Source organism: Enhydra lutris, unplaced genomic scaffold (genome assembly GCF_002288905.1).
Source record: "Enhydra lutris kenyoni isolate GAN:26980312 unplaced genomic scaffold, ASM228890v2 scaffoldscaffold58, whole genome shotgun sequence".
Lineage (NCBI taxonomy): Eukaryota > Metazoa > Chordata > Mammalia > Carnivora > Mustelidae > Enhydra > Enhydra lutris.
In genome coordinates this window covers 14,116,349-14,140,106 of record NW_019154142.1, presented here as the reverse complement: position 1 = coordinate 14,140,106, position 23,758 = coordinate 14,116,349, and the positions used below count along the sequence as shown (strand labels likewise).

The 23,758-nt window shown below is 34.4% G+C and overlaps 1 protein-coding gene across 1 annotated transcript in view; it reads right to left on the bottom strand.

The window, feature by feature from the left end:
- The window catches only part of LOC111158253 (activating signal cointegrator 1 complex subunit 3), a 362,572-nt gene that overhangs the window by 183,061 nt on the left and 155,753 nt on the right, over window positions 1–23,758 (bottom strand). Inside the window, exon 14 of the mRNA XM_022520163.1 lies at window positions 2,884–3,018. Coding sequence (XP_022375871.1) covers window positions 2,884–3,018 — 135 coding nt within the window. The remainder of the gene's footprint in view (window positions 1–2,883; window positions 3,019–23,758) is intronic.

Here is a 23,758-nt window from a genome sequence, read left to right as displayed (position 1 = left end):
ACTTAGGGGTAAAGTGCTAGTGAGGCACAGTAGGGATTTAGCTGTATTTCCATTAACAGGAGTCATGAAGCTAAATTTCTATGTACTACCATAGCAAATTTACCTTCTAATTTCATTTTAATGTTTCGAGTACTTAATTTCCCATTTTTCAAAAACATGGTAAGGAATATCTCCTACCATCATGATAATAGCTCCTCAGAACTGCTAGAATGTTAATACCATCCAAGTTCAAAAGAAACTTAAATAAGAAGCATATAAGTAACACTAGGAGAACAATCTACAATTTTGGAGCTTCAATAAAACATTCAGAAAGATTCCCTTATCTTTTGGTACAGAATCATATCTACCATGGAGGGGACAGGTTTTTTGAATCTCTCTTTAGCAGAAATGAGGGATATGGTTAGGCTGAAGAAATGTTCTTCCATTTTATCAGAAACAAAAACCAAAAAAGAAACAAAAAGACTCAAAGCTCTGAAAGCTTTAGAAAGTCCAGATCAGATTTGGTTTTGAACATTTAGGATAGAGCGTGGTAAATAGGGCAGGCTTTGGAGACAGACTGATTCAAATCATGGCTCTGCTACTTGTTACGAGGCCTTCTCTGAGAAAATTATTCTCTCAGTTTCAGTTTCCTTATCTATAAAATAGGGATAAGAATCTCTAAGGGACAGAACAGTGGTGGAGATCAAATGAGAAAATTAAAGTGAGGCCATCTCATAATGTTTGTCTCAGAGGAACAAAGGGGGAAAGAAAGTAATTTGGGGGTACTTAGTATCAGCAAATATTATATGAAAGCCTGGGAATATAATAGTGAACAGGACAATGTCCTTGAAAACATGTACTTATTAATAAATGTTTGGGAATGCCATTCTTGTTTGAAAAAATCCAATAACAATAGGCAGACTGGATAAAAATCAAATATAATAAAAATATTTTTAAAAAGGTATAATAAAAAAGACTTGGGACTTTCAAGTCTACTTAGCTGTATTAAAATGTTCCATTTCTCCACGTCTCTCTCTCTCTCTCTCTCTCCCTCTCTTTTCTTAACCATAGTGATCTATGGATCTGGTGACAATGCCTTAAATAAACGTCATTTGAAAATGTCTCTATGTAAGTTATTTCTATATGCTTTATTTCAAGCTGTATTTGAATTACTTACACATATACCATAACAAGGGATAATAACAGTACAAACCTATATCAAAGGTTCTGTGAGACAGACTGAGTTTATGTATAAAGCAATGAAAGCAATGCCAGGCATCAGTAAACACCTGATAAATGTTAAACCCTATTATTATAGGAATTAAATAATAAACCTGCATCATTTGGAATAAGCAATAGCTTTCAGAATTGAGAAATATGAAGTAACCAGAAATCCACAAGGTGGCTCTCAAGGCTTGGCTTTTAAACACAATGGAGTTGCTTTATATTTCCTAAGAAATGAAAGAAGACTTATGAATGCCAACCTGACTTTTCAAAGACCCTCATAAATTCATAGTTAATAAATAACTAGAAGACTACAAAGCTGTTTAATAAGTGTTATATAATAGAAATTTTATAAAGTGGAGAAAAATGAAGAAAATGAACAATTTTTATAGTTCTAAATTGAAAGACTCTGATGTTCAAAACAACTGACATCACATTTATCATATTTAGAATTTAAAATGTCAATACAAAATGGTAAAATTCATAGTGGAGTCAAATGTGAAGTCAAAACAATTAAATGCATTTTACCAAGATGATAAATGTGAAAGCGTATAGCACAATGTCTGACATCGAGCAGCTGTTCAGTAAAATCAGTTAAATCTCATGCATATAAAATACTTTGAAGTTACTATCATTTTATGCCCACTGACTTTTTCATTTGAAAATGTATTTTCATTGCTTTAAATCAGGACAAACATTTTCTGTGAAGGGCCATATAGTATTTAAGGCTTACTAGTGGACCACACAGTCCTTGTAGCAATTGTGCATTCTTCCCTCGTGCTGCAAATACAAAAAAGCAGCCATTGACAAAGGAGTCTGGCTGTTTTCTAATAAAACCTTAATTACAAAAACAGGTGGCAACCTTTGGCCTTCAGGCTGTAGTCTACCTATTCTTGATCTAAATCATTATCTCACATAATTAAATAAAACCTTCTGTAAATCTTAGGATGCTATCAATACTCAAATTACTTGGGGAAGTGCTTCTCAAACTGTAATGTGCAGTAATTCACCTAGGGATGGAGGCGAAATGCAGATTATGATTTGGTATATCTGGTATGGGCCTGTGGTTCTGCATTTGTAAAGGTGACCCAGGCTTTTAAGGTCCTTTAAGTATACGTTGTGTAGCAAGGTTATTAAACTCCCGGGGTTTTTTTTTTTTTTTTTTAAAGGTCTTATTTTTAAGTAATCACTATACCCAAAGTTACAACCCCAAGATCAAGGATCACACTGTCCACTGACAGAGCTAGTCAGGTGCCCCTAGCCTTTCACATTCTTGAAAAGAACTTTTATTTATGCTGCTTTAATCTGTCTATATTAACCTTAGAAATTAAAACTGAGAAATTAAAAATATTAACTATTAGTTTTTTAAGAGTCTAATAACCCTATTCAATGTTAACACATTTTATGGAACTTAACTATTTTATGTTTTAACTATATTTTAATGAGTAGGATAAACCCAATTCTAACCATATTGATAGACGTGGTAATTGAACACCTCATGCACTGGAATTCTTTGGAAGATCATTAAATAAAAAAAACTAAAGATCATAACATGATAAAAATGTAAAATTAAGTCCTTGGAAACTAGAGATCATATATCTGTCATATATAAAACATCTGTATTATCTGGCACATTAAGTGCTTTAGTTCTTATATATCTTGCCGTCATTTGTTCCCTACCTGCTTTTCTGCATGTCCATATTCAGGTCCTTGTGTAGGTAAAAAGCAGGAAATCTGACCACTATTTTTTGCTCTTTCTATTAGAGACATAGCTGTTCTTACAGTGGCGTTTCGAGCATGTACAAACACCATCACCTGAAAGAAAGAAAAGCAGTATATTTAATACTAAAATTCATTAAAAGCTTAATACTAGTCTGAAAATCACCATATATACATACAACCATTAATTTTTCAAAATACAACCCCCAGTTTATGAATTCCCCAACATTTCCTGATTTTAGAACAAAGTGTATATAGGATAAAGGCAAGTTAAATAAAATTCAATAACATGGCTTTATATACTGTTAACCTATAAAATGGCGGAAATCAGAACTGAAATTAATGTATTATATAAAATGTTGAGTTTAATTTGTGCTTTTCTCTTTTGAAGACATGATTCATGAGTGCAATCATATATTATGGGGTCAGAATATAAAAATATATGAGAGTCTTATTTCTCCACTGTCAATGAAATTTCCAGTATCATAAAGATGCTTAAAGAAATTGAAAACAATAAAAACACTCTTCCTTGGACAAAATCATGTCAAGAACAACCATTTAAAAAATAGACTTTCGGGAACTGTTGGAGGTGAAAATGCTTCTAGAGGGGCATTTGGAATTTTCTGCTGTTGTTTTTTTTGACCTTCCTGTGGAATTACTCTCAAAGTGACTGTGGAAATCTGAATTACGGGTAAGTCACGTATCTGGACGCTTTGTCAAGGACAAGTGGAAGCAAGTATTTTCAGGGACAGTCAGAACGTCAATGCAACTGAAGAGAATGAAATCAGAGAGTGAGGAGCACTCAGAATCTGATGCCCATCAGTGCTGCCTTCTCCTCTGTGTCTTTTCCTCTTTGGCTTCCAAATCCCCCACCCCACCCCCATTCAGCTCAACCCCAGGCTTCCCAAAGTGCCATTACTATAATACACTAATTTTACTCTTTTATATGGACAACCAATCTTTTTCAATTTTATCTGATGTGAATAAAGCACCTCTAGGTAATTTGGCATTTTAGTCAAAATCTGATACATAACAAACTAAGGACAATCAGCAGTGTGGGTGACTTAAAGACAAGTTCTAGCCCCAGTTTGCAACAAAATTGAGAGCTCTAAAACTCTCTGGTTACCATAGTATTCCCCTGAGGCCTCAGCAACATGGAGGTCCTAAATCTTGCCTTTCTCTCAACCTCTCTACATATTTATCTGTTAATTATGTTTTCCCAGAAGCTAAAACATTGGTGTTATTTCCATGATACACATTTAGAAAAATGCGCCACTGATGGTTTTAGTCAAGGAAATGATAGGCTCATGCTAGCTGACCTAAGTAAAAGAGAAGGTCATTTTGAAACATTTTGAAACATTTTGAACAAAGGTGAAAAGGGGAGGGAGACCTGGGAGTTGACTGGAAAGGAGATGGAGTGACACAGATCTAGAGCACACACTGCAAAATTTACTCACAGTAATCTTATGCCCATAAACTTGCCAAAAAACCTGTTCCACGTACAGGATGTCAATTATAATCCAGAGGAGAGTAAAATCACAGAATATAAACATTCAAGAAACTGGGATGCTTAAATTACTAATATTCTTTTAGAAAGTGTTCAAAGTCAAGGAGAGTAGATAATCTGGAGAAGACCAAAATTCCTCAATGAAAAACTCCCAAAGCATTTAGAGACAATAAAATAAGCATTGCAAGTCATCTAGAGAGATTTAACATTAGTTAATCACAGCCATCAAGGATAGAAAGTGTAAGCTTTCATACTTGGTTAGAGCTCTAACTGATTTGTTGATACTAATGTGTTTAGAAAAGAAATATGATCATCAGAGTATCCCTAAGAATATATATGAATAAAAGTTATTTCAGTAAGCTTCATGGTTACTTGGAAAATTCTTCTGTTTTCCTTATTTTCAACTAAAAAAAACCCCAAATCTGATTTTGATTGGTTCTCTAGCTTTCTGGGGAAACATCTGTATCTCATGGGGTGTCAGGAGTCTACCACTTAAGCTCACTGTAATATTTTCATCATTATTGACATAAACTGTTTAATACAAAGTTAGATAGAAGAATTCTGCTAGCTATAATGCCCTGCTGAAGCTTCACCACTTCAGAATCTCTCACGTTATATCACCCTGTCTCATAAAAAGTAAGGGTACTTCAACAGTGAGTTTCTTCTTAGAAAGTTAAGGCAGACTTTTTTCTCTTATGTAAAATTAAGCTTTATTACACACAAAGCCTCACTAAACCCTAACGATAAATTTTAAGAAAATCTAAATTAAATGAAATTATTTATATTTATCCACTCTTTCAAATGTTTGAGAATTCTGAGAATCATTACCAAGCCCCAAGAATTCTGCGAAAGAGAGAGGCAACATTTCTGCCCTCAAGGAGATGACAATCTACTATGAGGTACTAAATAAGCACAAAATATTTTTCACTTGCTAAGTATTTTCTAGCTATGGATGTGTAAAGTACTGTTGAAAGAGGAAATATGAAAATGCAGAAGACCTGGACCCTTCTATAAAAGACATGTACAATTTAAGGAAGGAGAAAAAACTACACAGGGAGCATGGATAACACAGGAATGTGAACCATGAAGCTGGTGGGTCGCCTTCAGTCATCCACCGCGCTGTATTTACACAGTCCCTACTGAGTTCCAAACCATGCGCTGAGCACCACGGATAGAGTGAGAAATACAGTCCAAGGCTCCAAATGGGTCTGCTCCTGCTGGCGAGGAAGAATCACTAGTCATCAGCCCTATCTCCTATAGAAGCAGGTGCAGGTGGATGGAGGAGCCTACAGTAGTATTGAAAGGAGGGTGCGTGTTGTGATGAGCGCTGGGTGTTATATGCAACTAATGAATCATTGAACACTACATCAAAAACTAGTGATGTACTGTATGGTGGCTAACTTAACATAAAAAAATACAATAAAATACTTATCCTTCATAATTTGAGTGTGTTAGCTTGAAGAAGTACATTCTCTTTCAAAGTTTTTCATACTGAGATCCAGGAACCTCTTCATGAGAATCATTGCTGGGGTCATTAAAATAGACTTCTGGGTCCTTCCCTAAAACCAACTAAGAATATTTAGGGGTGGGACCTAAATTTTGAATTATTAACAACTTTTGAGATAACTACTGTACTACTGTGTGAAATTAGTTAATAATCACCACCAACTTAGTTTTCTTCTCCTAAGGTTAAACAAAGGAAACATAAACAAAACCACTACTAAAGAGATGATTTTAAAAACTCCTTAATAACATGTTTTATATATATATATATATAAAATATCAGGGAATATGAAGGTATTTCATATAACCAGTATAGCCCCAAGATCATTTCCCAGATGGGTTTTTATAATGCAACTAGATTTCTATTCTCCATAATTCAAATGCCACATTATGTAAATCCTGTTGATACAAAGAACATAAGGGAAAATAAAATATGACCCTAAATCTTCATTAATTATTTCAGTCTGACTTGTCAACTTATCATTTTGCAAATTATTTTCTACTGGAGCCAAGAGAAATATTAGTTACAACTTAAAATAGCAATTTCTTTTTATTAAATGATCCATCACTTCTTGTTCAGTAAAATAAGCTCTTTTTCTTATTAAGAATTTTCTGTTTAGAGGCTCCAACAGAAACCATTACAAGGTTTTGTGTCTCTATAACATACTTGATTTTATCGTTTGTTAATTTGGTTAATTAATTTTAATAGACATATAAAAATTATAACTAACAGAGAGGACAGCACTGTTTTATTTGGCATAAATAACTCCAAATCAATCTTAGAAACACTACTGGTAACTGAACAGCAGTTAAATAGGCATAGGTCATTAAAATAAGATTATAACAGTAGATTCAAGTCAACAACACTGGTAAATTTTAATAGTTTTATGAAACTGTTTATATTTTTGAGGTTTGTTAGATTAATGCATTTAAAAATATTGTATATACTTGTTTTTAGTTTAAAAAGCCATTTAGTTTAAGAATATATAATTAAATCAGTCCTGGGGTAGGAGAGGGAGTATGTGAATTTGCATTTTGGTCCTGCTATCTGATGTGCCAAAGACAGTGTACCTTACATGAGATGTTGATTAAAGGTAATGAAAGAGTGAAAGCCGAGATAAACAATGATTCTAAAAACTAGAAGGTTTAAGTAACTCATATTGTTTCAATGTATTCAGAGGGAAGGACATATTATTTGAAAAATACCAAAAATTCTACTTTGAAACATATATTAGGGGCATCTGGCTGGCTCAGTCGGTTAAGTGTCTGCCTTCAGCTCATGTCATGATCCCAGAGTCCTGGGATTCAGCCCTGCGTTGGGCTCCCTGCTCAGTGGGGAGCCTGCTTCTCCCTCACCTCCCCACTCTTGCTCTCTCTCACTATCTCTGTCTCTCTCAAGTGAACAAATAAAATTAAAAAAAAATGTTATTAAAGAGGAGTGATTTAGAACCAACTATTTCATTTCTCCGATTCTTATTTCCCTCGCTCCACAAATAGGTTCTAGAGTCACAAGTTTAATATAAAGTTTGAAGTACATAATGTAAGTGAAAACATTGCATTTAGTAAAATCATAACTCTCAAACTTTAGAGCACTTCAAAATCATCTAAAAACACAATTGCTGTTCCTTTCCTCCACCACCCTCTCAGAGTAAGTAGGTGTGAGGCAAGCCAAGACTTTGCATTTCTTTTTCTTTTCTTTCTTTCTTTCTTTTTTTTTAAGATTTGTTATTTATTTGGGAGAGAGAGAGCCCGAGTGGGGGGTGGGGAGGCAGAGGGAGAAGCAGGCTCCCTGCTGAGCACAGAATCCAGATGCAGATGTGGGGCTTGATCCCAGAACCCTGAAATCAGGACCCCAGCTGAAGGCAGTTGCTCAACTGACTGAGCCACCCAGGTGCCTAAGACTTTGTACTTCTAACAAGTTCTAAGGAGATGTTAACACTCTTTGTACAGCAACTTTGAAAACCTGTCAGAAGTGGTAAGTATCAGCACCACTGTAAGGGTAATAAACAATAAAACAAATTTGGCCTAAAAGACTAAATAAACTGTGAGATCAGTAAATGACTGCCATAAATTGACACCTACATATTTATTCCCCATTGATTCAAATGTGTACATATCTGACACCACATGAAATAATTTAAAAGGCCACTTATCCTTTAACAGCTTTTGTAAAGGTGCTGTGCAAGATGAATGAGAAGTAAAAAGAAAATTAAAGGAATATTTAAGCCTGAGATTATTTGAAAACAGGAGGGAGGAGGGCAAGGATTAACTGTGAAATGTTGAATCAAAGACTCTTCCCTAGAAATTTCCACTAAGAAGGAAGACTGAAAAGAAATATCTGAAAAACACAGACAAAATGGCAGATAGATAGATGTTCCACAGAAAATGCTGCTAAGGAATGACATTCTTTTTTTTTTTTTTTTTTTTTAAGATTTTATTTATTCATTTGAGAGAGAGACAGTGAGAGAGAGCATGAGGGAGGAGAAGGTCAAGGGAGAAGCAGACTCCCATTGGAGCTGGGAGCCCGATGTGGGCCTCGATCCCGGGACTCCGGGATCAGAATGACATTCTTTAATATAAGGTATTCACTCTCATACCGGTTAAAGAATAAAGCCTGAGGGTGAGGAGTTTCATATCCTAGTGGTTTATGCTTTCACTCACTGTCCTGTTAGGTGTCTTGCTCTCAATTCTTTCCAACTTTCTTAACCCAGGTTCCTCAAGAGAATTAACTCTAATGACCTAAACAGAGAGTGATTCTAAATCTGCGTGGTCCCCAGACTAGCAGCATCAGCATCCCCTGGGAATGTGTGAGAACTACAAACTAAGGGTCCAACACGCAGATCTGAGTCAGTGACTCTGAAAAAGGGGGCTCAGCAATCTGGTTCAATGAGCCCCCCTGGTGGTTCTGATACATATTATGTTAACATTTGAGAGGCTGCATCGAGCCAAACCTTCCCTGTGCCCCCATTTAGAACATTCTGATATCTTTGGGAGGATGGAGAACACAGGCAAATCATTTTCTATGTTCTATATAGTTTGAATGGGGAGTGCCACTACAGATGTATTTCAAGTATCTTGTATCTCACAAGCGCTCGTAAGCACGAAATAGTTTTTATTGCTGTGGTCATATTGCCACATCTATGTTATCAGGTAAATGCAATTTTAAAAGGTTTGATTCTGCATGCTGTGCAACCAGAAGACATCTGTGGTGGGACATGACAAGCACAGAATTCTCATTGTAGGCCTGCCAATGCTGGCCAGCTGAAGACACTTAAACCACCTAAAGATCTTTTCACATCAGTATAGTTTCTTCATTTATTTTTTACATTTGCATAGTATTCCATTACTTAGAAATGCCTTAATTTAGCCAGTACATTTACATTGTTTCCAATCTCTCATTATTTAAAGCAATGATGTAATAAATAACTGTTCATAAGATTTATTTCACGTTTGCGACTATATTTGTTGGATAATTTCATAGAAGTGAAATTGTTAGGTCAAATATATGTGACTATTCATTTAACTATTTCCTTATTCTGAACACTGTCTGTTTTGTTATTGGAGATTTTTTTTCTTACCAATTTATAGGTGTTCTCTGTATATGGAAGATAATATGCTTTGTCTTTTTCTATATTGCAAATATTTTGTTCCAGCCTATAATTTATCTTTTGACTTTGTTTATGGTACCTTGTTTAGTATGGAAACAGTTAATTTTTCTTTAACTCTATCAGCATTTTTCTCTGTGGCTTTGAAGAAATTTACAGATAAGTGAGTAAAAAATAGCCATAAACATTTGAAAATGTGCTGAACTTCACAAGCACTGTGTGGCTCTGGTAATCCAATAGTAGGCACAAACAGCACTGGATTTTGCTCTCAAAAATGGCTATGTAGAAAGATACCCACAATATGGTGTTAAGTGCAAAAAAATCAAGCTGAAGAACAATTTCCATAGTATTATTCTGAGTATATATGTAAAGGATGTGTGTGTTTAAAATTAGAGATATGGATGGACACCCACCAAACAAAATGCCTCACAAAATGGGAGTGGGAGAGGATAAAAAGAAGTTTCCTTTGATTTCTTGTATTGTTTGTCTTAGCCACTGAAACAAGCCTTAATAGTTTTACAATGAAATACATAAATTATAATGAACAGAAAAAATAATGATGACAATGAGGTTATAAAAACTTTTTATAATGTACTATTATACTAGTATATTTGACATGATAATTTTATTGCTAGGTAATTTACGGTATCAAAGTAAAAACTTGAAACATATTTGACAATGTACTTATAAGGGTGATGGTGGCACTTTTGATCTAAGTGACAAATTTATCTTGTTTCAGAGTACCTGGAAATGCTTTAAGAAGAAAAGAGAAATGTTCTCATAGAAGAAAATAAATAGCATTTCAGGGGAAAGTATACAGAGGTCAAAGGTACAGAGAAGAGAGCAAATCCACAGGGTGGTAAATACACATTTTTGATAGAAATGGACACAGAGGAGCAGTAATATCTGGAAAAGCAAATAACAATCTCATTATAAAATATGTATTAGGATAGAATTCATTCAAGACTCAGAAAAAAATGATACCACTAAAGGTGATACTTGAGAAATTATTTTTATGTTAGAGATTTTAAACTGAATAGAGAGAAGGCTATCATTATGAAAAAAAAAAAAAAAGACTCAAGGAAGTATAACAGAAAACAGCAGAAAGAACATAGGAAAACCAGAGAAACAATTTTATCATTGTAAATTGAAAGGACAAGCAACAGGAAAAAATTTTAAACAGTGAGGTTAACTTAAAAAGGGTGTGCTTTTTTTATGAGGAGTCAAGATGAGTAAGAGAGTACTGAGGTACCCCTGAGAGTCAGTATGATTATTGGAGACAGATCTTACAAAAGGGAACTCTGATTTAAACATTTTAAAATATAGCGTTGCAGCCACTGAACTGCTTGAAAAGTTAGTACAAGTTCATAAAATTTCATTAGGAAAAAGAAAAGAAGACTTTATCTACATGGGGGAGATGGATGTTACTAATATGGTTAAATTAATACAATAAAAATTTCCCTGATGCTTCCAGATAGAATTATTCTTTTGAGCATCTAACAAATTCATGTGCTCCTTCCCTTAAGCATTAATCACTGACTACCTTTTATTTTTAGCTACTTTTATGCTTGACATAGCTCTTCTACAAGTCTGCCATCATCCAGCAATTACATGACAGGCACTGGGGACATAACGAGTGGGCAAGCCCAGCACTCTTCCCTGTGCTTTTGGAGCTTCTGTTTAGTTACTATGGCGAAAGATTAGAGTCTGAGAAGATGGGGAATACAGAAGCTGCTATTTATTACATGAACAACTATGGGAGGAAATAGCAACAATAAGAACAACAAAAATAAAAGGGAAAAGAAATAAAAAGCATAATTGAAAAATTAATTGGAGTCCTTTCTTAAAGATAGCAAACTACTTGATTTAAAGATCCTGACATTTCAAGTTTCTTCATTATTGGTCTTTGGAGTCATCTCTCTAAATTCTTCTTCCTATTGTTCAAAACCTCCATGCATTTGCTCATGTTTTATTTTACTTAGGTCTCCTGCCAATTCTCTCATGGAAATTCTACAAACCTTTAAATCCAATTCTAATGGTTATTCTCCAATTTCTCTAGGGAAATTAATCATTCCCACAGCACTTTGTTCATACTTGTGCCTTGTGTAATCTCAGCATATACACAGGTTTCTACCTTGATGTTAATAACTACTATGACTAACGATAAAAGGAATTATTTATTAAATGCTTATTATGTGCTAGGCCCAGTACTAGGTGCCACGCAGTTCTCTTTCTCACTATTAACAACACTATTAGATAGGTAATACTATTAGTATTTTACAGCTAAGAAAACTGTGAAGTTCAGAGTTTTACTAACTTGCTACTCATTCAAGAGCAGAATAGGGAAGTAGCCTCATTCGAAAGCCTACTTTCTTTGCATCAAATTATATTTCCTCCTTGGGCGTTGCCTAAAGGCAAGTTTACATCTTACTCATTTTGAGGTCTCCTTGTCATCCCCTGTCTCACTCTCCAAACTATCATTCAATCAGTAGGTACTCAATAAATGAGAGCTGAAATTCCAATGTTAAAAATGATCAGTTTTCACAGAAAACATTTATTTTTTTAAATATGAGCAGAAATTTGAATTTAAAAGTTTATAAGTTATAATAGGATGTAGGCTGAGTTAGTACTTTCACTGATACATTTATGGGAATATGGGGTATCAAGTTAACTTTCAAATTTTCCAACTAGATAGTTAATTTTCTTGGATTGTTTTTAAAAATATATTCGCAAACATTTTACTGATATTTAATAAACCAAAATTGCTACTGATTAGTCTTCTAATACTGTTGTATAGCTATATGTGTATATATTTTAAGGCCATTGGAAAGTTCAAAATTTGTGATTTTAAAAAAGAAACAACTTATAAAATGAGCTATTCTGAGAGCATCTTAAAAAAAAATTCTGGACTCTGAAGTCAAAGATAGTTCCTAAATCAAAGCTACTTATATTTACAATGAATCAAATTAATCAAATTCATTAAGCAAAACAATGTCCTACTGATGGACAGGAATAAAGAAAGTATTCTTACATTTAATAATGGTAGAAAATCTGACACTACTCTACCTGGATTACATCCACAAAACTATTATTACTAAAAGTAATAGTTCAGCTCTGAAAATAGGGCTAAAACAACAAAATTTAAAGTCATCTATTTTAATAATCATGGGTGTAACAACTAGCATTTATTATCAGATATTCCTGGCAACCAACTAATTTACTAACACATAGTTTTTTAGTTTAAGATGGTGTGGTTAAACGCTTATCAGATAAACCATAAAAATACAAACTACCTGAGACACGGTTAATTTACCTTGTCCTACCTATATCAGAAAACTGTATAATTCACTGACTAGTCTTCATGCATTAAATTATGCAAATACACCAAGAAAAGTAATCTGGAGTAGAGAGAACTGGTTCCGCAGCTCCAAGCTGTGTAATTAGATCTACACTTGGCAATTCACAGCCACCTCTGGACTCTCATGCTGAGAATCTGCAGTTCTTCTCAAGAAACCTAAGCTTTTAAGTGCTAAATAGATTCAGGTTATCATTACTGAATTATATTTAAGGCATTACCCTAAAAGTGAAATATATTCTTTGCAAATTTCTTTAAAGGAATAAGTTTTAATATTTATCAGTTTCTACGTTTGAGTTGGTAGGGAGCTTTAAGTGCTATATTTGGGTTAAAAGAAATCTATGATACTTCACATTTTCTAAACCCTAAAAGATACTTGTTATCAAAATGTACAGTAATAATGAAAACAAACTTGGAGGACTCAGTGTACACTATATACCATGACACCAAAAATACACATCATTTTTCTAGCTAACTACTGCAAAGAAAATAATCTTACTATCAATTCACCATACATCAGGGCATTGTACAATATACTTAGAAGCATAAGACAGTTCTAGTCAGCATAGCCTCTAAAATATTAAGACCACAAACTTACAGAGAAAAAAGTGTTTTTAGAATTTCAAAATGGTAAATATTTTGAATGTTTTTTCCCTTTACTATAAACTTTTTAATTAACAATGTTTCCTTAAGACATTAAACATATGTGTATCTTTTAGAGGTAATACAATTTATGTTATCCAAGAAATGCTTGAATAAATTTTCTATAAATTCTTAATTTATATCTTATTCATATGTGCACCATATACATTCATGCATTCAATAATCTGGAATCTGAATTCATTTTTTTAACATAGGCTCCATGCCCAATGTGGAGCACAATGTAGGACTTGAACTCATGATTCTGAGATCAAGATCTGAGCTGAGATCAAGAGTTGGACAATTAACCGCCTGAGTACACAGGCACTGCTGAATTCATTTTTAAAACAATCATTAAAAATAAATAAATAAATAAATAAAACAATCATTAGATTTATAAACTTAAGTAACTTAATGACAGTGTATATGCTCTTGATGAAAGTGAATTTTATATATTAAAATTGTTTTAAGCAAAGAAAGTATTCTTTTCTTCTAGTTTTTTGTAAAATATAAAAGTAAACATATCAAAAATATTATTTTTCCTTGTTCATAATTACTTAAACAAATTTAAGATATATTCAAACTAATTTTTTTGTTTAAGAAAAAATTCTTATCAGGATGCCTGGGTGGCTCAGTCAGTTAAGTGTCTCCATTTGGCTCAGGTCAGGATCCCAGAGTCCTGCAATTCAGCCCCACATGAGGCTCCTTGCTCAGTGGGGAGCCTGCTTCTTCCTCTGCCTGTGCTGCCTCCTCTGCCCACTGCTCACCCTGCTTGTGCTCTCTCTTGTATTAAAAAAATAAAGAAATAAAATTAAGAAAATTAAAAAAAAAGAAAAAAAATTCTTATCAACCTAGACAAAATGCTTATCTGAAGCCAAACTAACCTATATAACATATTATAGTATTATTTCGAATACCAACAGAATTTTAGATCCATGTTTGAATCATAATTCAGCATCCATATAATAGAAAAGCTTGGGCAAGTTTACCTGTGCTTCGTGTTTTGTTTTTTTATTTTTATTTTTTTATTTGTTTTTTTAAAATATTTTATTTATTTATTTGACAGAGATCACAAGTAGTCAGAGAGGCAGGCAGAGAGAGATGAGGAAGCAGGCTCACCGCTGAGAGGAGAGCCCGATGCGGGGCTCGATCCCAGGACCCTGAGACCATGACCTGAGCCGAAGGCAGAGGCTTTAACCCACTGAGCCACCCAGGTGCCCCCATGCTTGTTTTTTTTAGCTGTAATTTGGAGATAATGGTACCTGCCTTACAAGGCTGGTGTAGATACAACAAAGAATAATTAGGAAGTCCCAGAAAAGAGCCTAGCACATAAAAGGGTCTATTCAGTAGGTAAAACTGAAGGTTGAGGGGGGGGGCGGTTTGGGAAGGGGGGTGGGGTTATGGACATTGGGGAGGGTATGTGCTATTGTGAGTGCTGTGAAGTGTGTAAACCTGGCGATTCACAGACCTGTACCCCTGGGGATAAAAATGTATTATATGTTTATAAAAAATAAAATTAAAAAAAAAAAAGTTTAGTTGTTCCACAAAGGTCTTTCTTATCTTTTTCCCAAATCTGATCCCTATACAACCCACTCACTGGGACCAAGGTCGGTATTGTTCTCTAAGACAATAGAAAACAAATGCCCTTGTTTTCACATCTAAGAATTCTTTAAAGATTTGAAAAATTCCATCATATCTCCAGTATTAACCAGGCTTTCCTCAGCTAAACATCACTGGTTCTCATGCTGTTTTCCATAAATGATAGCTATCATGGCTTGCCACAGTTGCATTTTTATTCTTCATTCTTTAATATAAAAAGAATGTACTGAAGAAAATTTGTTGAAGAAATAATTTGTTTAAATGTATATAGGCTTTATGACTAAAGTGTTCTCACCTTGATTACATAGTTTAATATGACTTTACATTATATATTCAAAGATGTATCAATTTAAACTATAATTACTGAGAAACCTGATAGAATTTAAAAGGCATCTACTGACATCCATTTCTTAAAAATTGTGAAAAATGGTTTTTTAATAATTGAAAGATCATATACTTCCTTAAAAGAATCTTTAAAAAAAATTCATCACTGAAAATTATTGGGTTGCTATAGATTTTTCATGTACTATTGATGATTTTCCTCAAGGCAGATTTTTCACATTCTTTGCATTATCTTCTCTTTGCAGGACAATAACAGGTTAAATAAAAATGTTGGTTTTGCAGGGGTTTAGAAACACTGAAAGGGAAGTAAAAAGGCCATGGTTCTAGTTTCAGTTGCAAAGCTTACTAGATATCCAGCTTTGGGCATATTATTAGCCTTAGTTTTGCCATCTGTAATAAGAAGGTAGACTAATGAACTTCATGATGTTTTCCTAAATTCAATGATAAAGTAAACATAATGATGATCTACCAAATGTCTTTAAAATACTTTCCATCTAAAATAAGATTATTTGGGAGCTGACCAGAAGATGATGAAAATATGCTTTAATAAGTACAAACTATAATTAAAGATAAAAATTAAGAGTATTATCCATCTTAATTTTCAAGCAAATAATATCTTTCCATAGGAGTTTTGGCAATGATTCAAACTGTAATGACAGAATATTTATATCATGGTACGAATTTATTTAAGGATGATTACAGAGTATATTCTTTGTATCACATATGATGTTAACAAGTTTGTGACACACCTGTAACTGCTCTTTATGCAAAAAAAAAAAAGCATTTAAATTTGAAAATTTATTTTGTTATGGGTTTTTACGTAAAAAATTTTCATTTACACAAGTCAACAAACTGAGGGGTGGTAAATTTTGGCCAGCAGGGCAAAGACAGCATGAAATGTGCAACTCTCTGTGCAGAATTCACAATTAATAAGGATGACCCACAGCACTGGAGAGAAGGTGCTCTGGAAAGGTATACCCTCTACTTTCCAGCTCAACCCTAGTTTCTAGAGCTGGTGCAGCACTTTCAGTTAAGAGCCTGTCTTATATGCACATATGTGACTTTGTATCTAATCCGGGTGATGAAGGAGTCATAGTCTCCTGATGAATAACAGATATTACATTAGAAAACTTACAGGCAGGGGCACCTGGGTGGCTCAGTGGGTTAAAGCTTCTGCCTTCGGCTAAGGTCATGATCCCAGGGTCCTGGGATGGAGCCCCACATCGGGCTCTCTGCTCAGCAGGGAGCCGGCTTCCCCCTCTCTCTCTGCCTGCCTCTCTGCCTACTTGTGATCTCTCTCTCTGTCAAATAAATAAATAAAGTCTTAAAAGAAGACTTAAAAAGATAAAAAAGAAAACTTACAGGTTACTGCACTCAGCCAGTGTATCCAGTTAGAATTCAAGATGTCATTCAAGGCCCATAAAGGAAGACCACGGATTTGGTAGGTTTAATGGATACATGATAAAGTAGAAGACCAAATCCCATCTCTGTAAGAAAAGCTGAATTGATATTCCACACTTGAGAGATTAGTCCCACCTGGTATCACAAGAACAGAAACTACTAGTCCTTATGCAAATTATGAAAAACTACTGCTATAGGATAGTGGTTTAAAAACTTATTTGGCTGTGGAATTCTTTCTTCCAACAAACTCTATTGTAGCAGCTCAATACGTATATAAAAAGATGAAAGCTACTGAAGTGGACCTCAGAGATCCAGATCTCATTTCTTCCTCCCAAACAGCACACGTTTCCTACTCTTAACGTCATGACAGCAAGTCCTGTGGCACCTCAGAGCACCCTGGAGGAGCCTGAAAGTAACAGCTTCATGAGAAACTCTTCTGTTCAACATTCTGTTTTTTTGTTAAAAGTTTGAAAATTCTAAAATCCAATCATCTCTTTCATTGTTCTGGACAATATTTTGGGAAAGCAGTGAAAATAATCATTTTAAAAATAAAACACTTTCCACACCAGTCAGAATGGCTAAAATTAACAAGTCAGGAAATGACAGATGCTGGCGAGGATGCGGAGAAAGGGGAACCCTCCTACACTGTTGGTGGGAGTGCAAGCTGGTGCAACCACTCTGGAAAACAGCATGGAGGTTCCTCAAAAAGTTGAAAATAGAGCTACCCTAAACAACCCAGCAATCACACTACTGGGTATTTACCCTAAAGATACAAATGTAGTGATCCCAAGGGGCACGTGCTCCCGAATGTTTATAGCAGCAATGTCCACAAGAGCCAAACTATAGAAAGAACCTAGATGTCCATCAACAGATGAATGGATAAAGAAGATGTGGTATATATACACAATGGAATACTATGCAGCCATCAAAAGAAATGAAATCTTGCCATTTGCGACAATGTGGATGGAACTAGAGGGTATCATGCTTAGCGAAGTAAGTCAATCGGAGAAAGACAACTATCATATGATCTCCCTGAAACAAGGAAGTGGAGATGCAACGTGGGAGGTTTGGGGGGTAGGAAAAGAATAAGTGAAACAAGATCGGATCGGGAGGAAGACAAACCATAAGAGACTCTTAATCTCACAAAACAAACTGAGGGTTGCCAGGGGGAGGGGGGGGGAAGGTGGCGGGGTTATGGATTGGGGAGGGTATGTGTTATGGTGAGTGCTGTGAAGTGTGTAAACCTGGCGATTCACAGACCTGTACCCCTAGGGTTAATAATACATTATATGTTAATTTTAAAAATGTAAAAAAAAAAATACAAAGGGAGAAAAAAAATAAAACACTTTCACCTGTTTTTAAACACCGTTCTCTACTAAAAGAGAGCCAGGCTTGCAGAAATTATTAATTCCAGTTCTGGGACTGGAGCATGTCAAAAGAGCAAAGAAGCAAGCTTGAAGGGACTCCCAAGTGCTAAATTTGGGCTAATAAGATCATCAAAGTAAGTAATACAATAATGGATAATAACCCATTGAGTAAAATAAAAATTCAAGTCAATAGAAAAATGAATTAATAAACAGGAGACAGGAGCAGTTCTCCCTTACATGCAGTGGAATGGAAGGAGTGGCAGAGTTAGACACTCATTAACACATGCTAAAATGAGTGGGTGAAAGTTAATTACGAAATCTGTACATTTACATTTTATGTATAATCATTTGATTAACCTTTGTTTCCCTCATTAGATTATAAGCAACAGTAATGCAGAGTGTCTCCTTCTGATTTCTGTCTTCAGCACACTGTCTGACGCACGCAAATATTCAATAAATATTAGATGAATATTGGCAGTAATGTCTTCGTTTAGTTTTAAAAGTCATTCTGTTCAATATCTAGATTGATGACTCAGATATAGTTCACATGCTAAAAGAAAGTGTAGCAGTTTCTGTACTGGGTACTTTACCCACTGAGCTTTTACCTTAATGAGGCAAATAAACTACATAAAGAGATCCCAAATCATGAACCATTCTCAGTAAAGTTTTTAAGTCTAGAATACTATTTCCATTTTAAAATTTCAGGCTAATTGTAAGTATGAAAAAGTTATAAGTATCATCAATTTTTAAAAGTTTATAAAGACATAAACACATAAGTAAAAAAAAAAAAAGGAACATAGATTGAAGCCTACCTACTTGCAATGATTAATTTAATGATAAAATAATATAATGACGAGGTTCTAAAAATCCAAGCATTCTAATTTCAGGCTGTGTCAAAGATGTTCTCAAATATGACTAAAATCTGAATGATGTGACCCAAACTACACTCCTTGTAATTAGTCCCCATGGTACAAATGTAGATCAACTTAATTAATTGCTAAACCCAGTCAATCCAATAAAGGCTGCTAAGACAGAATAAAGAATGTCTTCAATACATTATAGTATCACACACAGAAAAATATTTTATGACCTCCATGACAGTCCAAATTGCACTGACATTTGTTATTGACAGCCCCAAAATAGCAACATCTATTCTGTAGAGCAAATTAAGGAAGACTAGCTAGTCTATTACTATGCAAATAAAATTCATTAGTAAGCTAACAATTTCATTTCTACAGATGCCACTGGACTTCAAGACCTATTATTATTCAACATTATAAGATGTTCCAGACTGAATCTAATTTTAGTAAAATAACAACGTAAAATGTATTTTTAAGCCTTCTGTCAGTATTGCTCATTTTTTTCTTAGACAATAATCACTATTTATAATTCTTAAACACCCAACTATGCATTTAATATTCTCAAATATTAGATGATATTACACTGAGGAGATTCTTCCTAAAAGAATATACTTTTAAAAATTTACTTGGGGGTGCCTGGGTGGCTCAGTGGGTTAAGCCTCTGCCTTCGGCTCAGGTCGTGATCTCAGGGCCCTGGGATTGAGTCCCACACCAGGCTCTCTGCTCAGCAGGGAGCCTGCTTCCTCCTCTCTCTCTGCCTGCCTCTCTGCCTACTTGTGATTTCTCTCTCTGTGTGTCAAATAAATAAAAATCTTAGAAAAAAAATTGGGCAGCAAAAAAAATCATACTAAACCAATATACTCTCAATCAAACTTACTTGCTAGATGAAAACTGTATTGCTATAAAGGAAAAATCACAAATCACAAAATTATAATTTGTCTTAGATTGGCTCTTAACTCTATTTTTTTAGGCCATTTTTACAAACACAAATGAAAAACACCTCAATTCTCCATAAATCTGTAATGTACTCGTCAGTGAACCCTCTTCATTAAGGAAAAAAAAAAAAAAAGAAAAGAAAAACAAAAAAATGATATATCTACAAACTTACAGTTGAGATATTATCCCACATTTAAAAAAAAGTCAGGTTGCCATTTGACCATCCATTTAGCCATTTAAGTTTTTTTGGCCTTCGCACCATAGAATCTAAAAAAATACAGCTATAAGACAAAGTAAATCAGATGTCATAGTCAGAAAATTGAGGTCCAAGTTTATAGACAACAAAAATACTACTGGAGGGAATATGCAATGTGGGTAAAGTTAGAAAGCTTTTTTTCCCCTTTCTCCAGATTTTTCTCCACCCAAAACCCCTCCCCATCCTCTGTAAGCAGTGTCTACTAGGCTGGTTTGGTAGAGTATATATTCTTTCCAGAAACCTAGGTCTTGCTGGAAAATAATCTTCCCTGAAGTTCCTGGTATAGGAAAATGGTCAGGGCCATCTGAGAGATGGACAGTTAAGTCCACCTTTAATGGCAGAGAAAGTCTCCACTCCCCCAGAACCATTTCCTTCCATTTAAGGGTAATAAAGTGTAGAGGCTCCTTTCTAATCTCTCAAGGAGAGAACTGCTATGCCCCAGGGTATAGGTCCTCCCTTCCTTCTTCAAGAGGTCATCTGTTTATATGCTAGAGTAAAATATAAGGTCCTTGGGTCACTTGGTCTACTTTCTCTCTTCCTTCCTCATCTCTCTCCCTTTCCTCCCTTATTGTTCTTCTCCCTCTTCTTCCTTCTTCTGTTTTTCTTTTTCTCTCTCCATCCCCTCCCTACAGAGAGGGAACAGATGTGCCAGCAACAACCATACATATAAGCTTCAAGTTTCATAATTTTATAGCTCATCTTCTATGGTGTAACCCACGTGCATAGACCAGCCAGCTCTCACCCATATTGCCCCGTGGGAGCCTAGGGAGAAGCAACCAACAGGATGCTCTGTGAATAAACATGAAGTCTGTTCCAATTGTCTCCTATCTGTTTGTGAGCTTGTGTGTGTGTGTGTGTGTGTGTGTGTGTGTGTGTACACCCTCCATAAGACTTAACAGGTCTTTAACCATATTTCAGGAGCAGCCACTAAGTTGAATGTTATACAGTCTGGAAATGCCTACTTTATTTGCCAGAATATACTTAGAGCTGTATTTCCTATCTGTTCATTTATAAAAACCATGAAAAAAATGAGATATGAAACTGTTGTGTTATTCCCTTAAAAACAATCCTGATTTATAATATTATCTCTAGAGACATAATTTCTTTCTTCCCACCCCTTCTCACTTATATGCTACATGACAACAACAACAAACCAAAAAGATAAAAACTCCAACTATAGGCAAGGCAGTAAAAAGCTGCAATGGGTAATTAATCTGAATATTCACCTACCTTTTATGCACTTTGAGCAAATACATGAATAGCTCTATCAGATTTCCCTGAGACATAAAATTTTATACTCAGCTTTAATAAAAATATTGTCTGTCCAATTTTATCAAAAGAGGGTTATAAAAATGTAGTCAACAAATGCTTATCAAGGTAACTAAAGTTATTAAACATATCTACCAACTACTTCCAAGTCCAAATATCAGTTGGAAACTAGTTAATAAAGAGATTCAATATGTCATTTTCTAAAATGAAATAAAAAGCTGTCATATTAAATTCTGACAATTTATTGTGATATATTCTGAAGGGCTATCTAGAAAATTTTCTATGATATTATAAAAAGATAGAAAAAGGACTACACGCAGTAAAACATTGTTTTAGTAATTTCTAAGCCTATATTATTACTGTTATTTAAATAATAATATAAATAATTCAAATAATAGTATAAAATGAACATGTATGTAAGTTAGGTTCTACTTTTAACAGATTAAAAATACTGAATATAAAAAGAGTTTGACAGAAGTGAATACTATAAAACAGACTAAAAGCTTCTTTATATTATTTAACCAAATAATTATGTACTTACTAGAACTTAGTACTATAATTACAAAAGTCACATCAATAAATTACTAAATAATCTAATAAAATCAATTCCTAAATCTGGAATATTTTACTTAAAAGAGTTATGGATCTACATGGAATCTTTTTTTTTAAAGATTTTTATTTATTTGACAGAGAGAGAGAACACAAGTAGGCAGAGAGGTGGCAGAGAGAGGGGGGGAAGCAGGCTCCTTCCTGAGCAGAGAGCCTGATGTGGGGCTCAATCCCAGGACTCTGAGATCATGATCTGAAATAAAGGTAGCAGCTTAACCCACTGAGCCACCGAGGCACCTCTACATGGAATCTTTAAGTAACAACATTTATAATAAATTTTGTATTATTTAACTAACTTCACCTTTCATGTAAACCATGCAGTTATGTCAGAAAATATGCATTTATACATTGGTTACATGCATAAAGCATATATGCAAAGCCCAACAGTTATTGCTGTTTTTATGTAAGATATTCTAGAGGTGTGAAAGAGAAACTGAGAGGAAAATTACACAATAATATGGTTAAAAAAATAGTATCCGGAAGAGGGCAAAGCAATCTGTACTGCCTTCACATTTTGCCACTTTATACACGTAGAAGGCCACCAAAGAAGCTGCAAAGAAGGAGAAAATGGATAGAAAAGTTACTAACTTCTATCAGGAACTTATACTGAGATCAGGCATGTAAAAATAGAGATGATACACAACTACACAATAGACGAAAGGGATGGAACACAAGCTTCACCTTGCAGTTCTGAGTTCACTGGTGCTCAACAATGTATCAAATAGAAACAAAATGAGTTTCAGGAAAATAAAATTATTTGTTTTGCTTCTACTTTTTTCCAAGCTTATGGACAGCATTATTTTTTTCTTTTGATCTTTTGGCTAAGTATTTATCATCTGTACAACGATAGATCTAAACCTAGTTTATACCCTCAAAATTTCTCAGCGTCATTCTCAAACTTTTTTACTGTGCTCTGTGAGTTTTTGCTGTAAAGTCCAGAAACCACTAAATAACCAATGTAAAAAAATGTTCAAATTCCTAAAGATATGTGCATACTTGTATTAATCCGTATGCACCAGGAGAAACTGAATACATTTCAGGGGTAGGAGGTACTAGAGTTAAAGTGAGTTAAGGGGAAAGTAATTCTTTAGCCTTTTCTTTTTGCACCTTTGTGTTAATTTACTTGTTACAAAAATGTATCATTTCAGTAACATGAAAATCCTGAAAAAATTAGGAAAAAATGTTAAAAACAATGAAGGAAAAATGCAATACTAATATTCTTCATTAAAAAACATTCCTTTTGCAAATGAAGAGAACATTACAAGGTTAATAAGGGAACTATTATATATAAAATTTCAAGAACGTAATTGAGTACTCTTATGGTAAGCTGTATTTCAGAAAAATGAATTTTTTCTTTGTTCTCTTAAAAATGTAAAATTTTAGGGGCGCCTGGGTGGCTCAGTGGGTTAAAGCCTCTGCCTTTGGCTCAGATCGTGACTTCTCTGGGGCTTAATGAATAGAAATAGAAGAAAGAAAGAATATATTAACTTCAAATAACTGGTGGCACAAATGATATCTATATCATGAAAAATAGCTAAGCCAGATGGATATCTCAAATTAGGAGAAAATGAGATAATTTAATATGCTT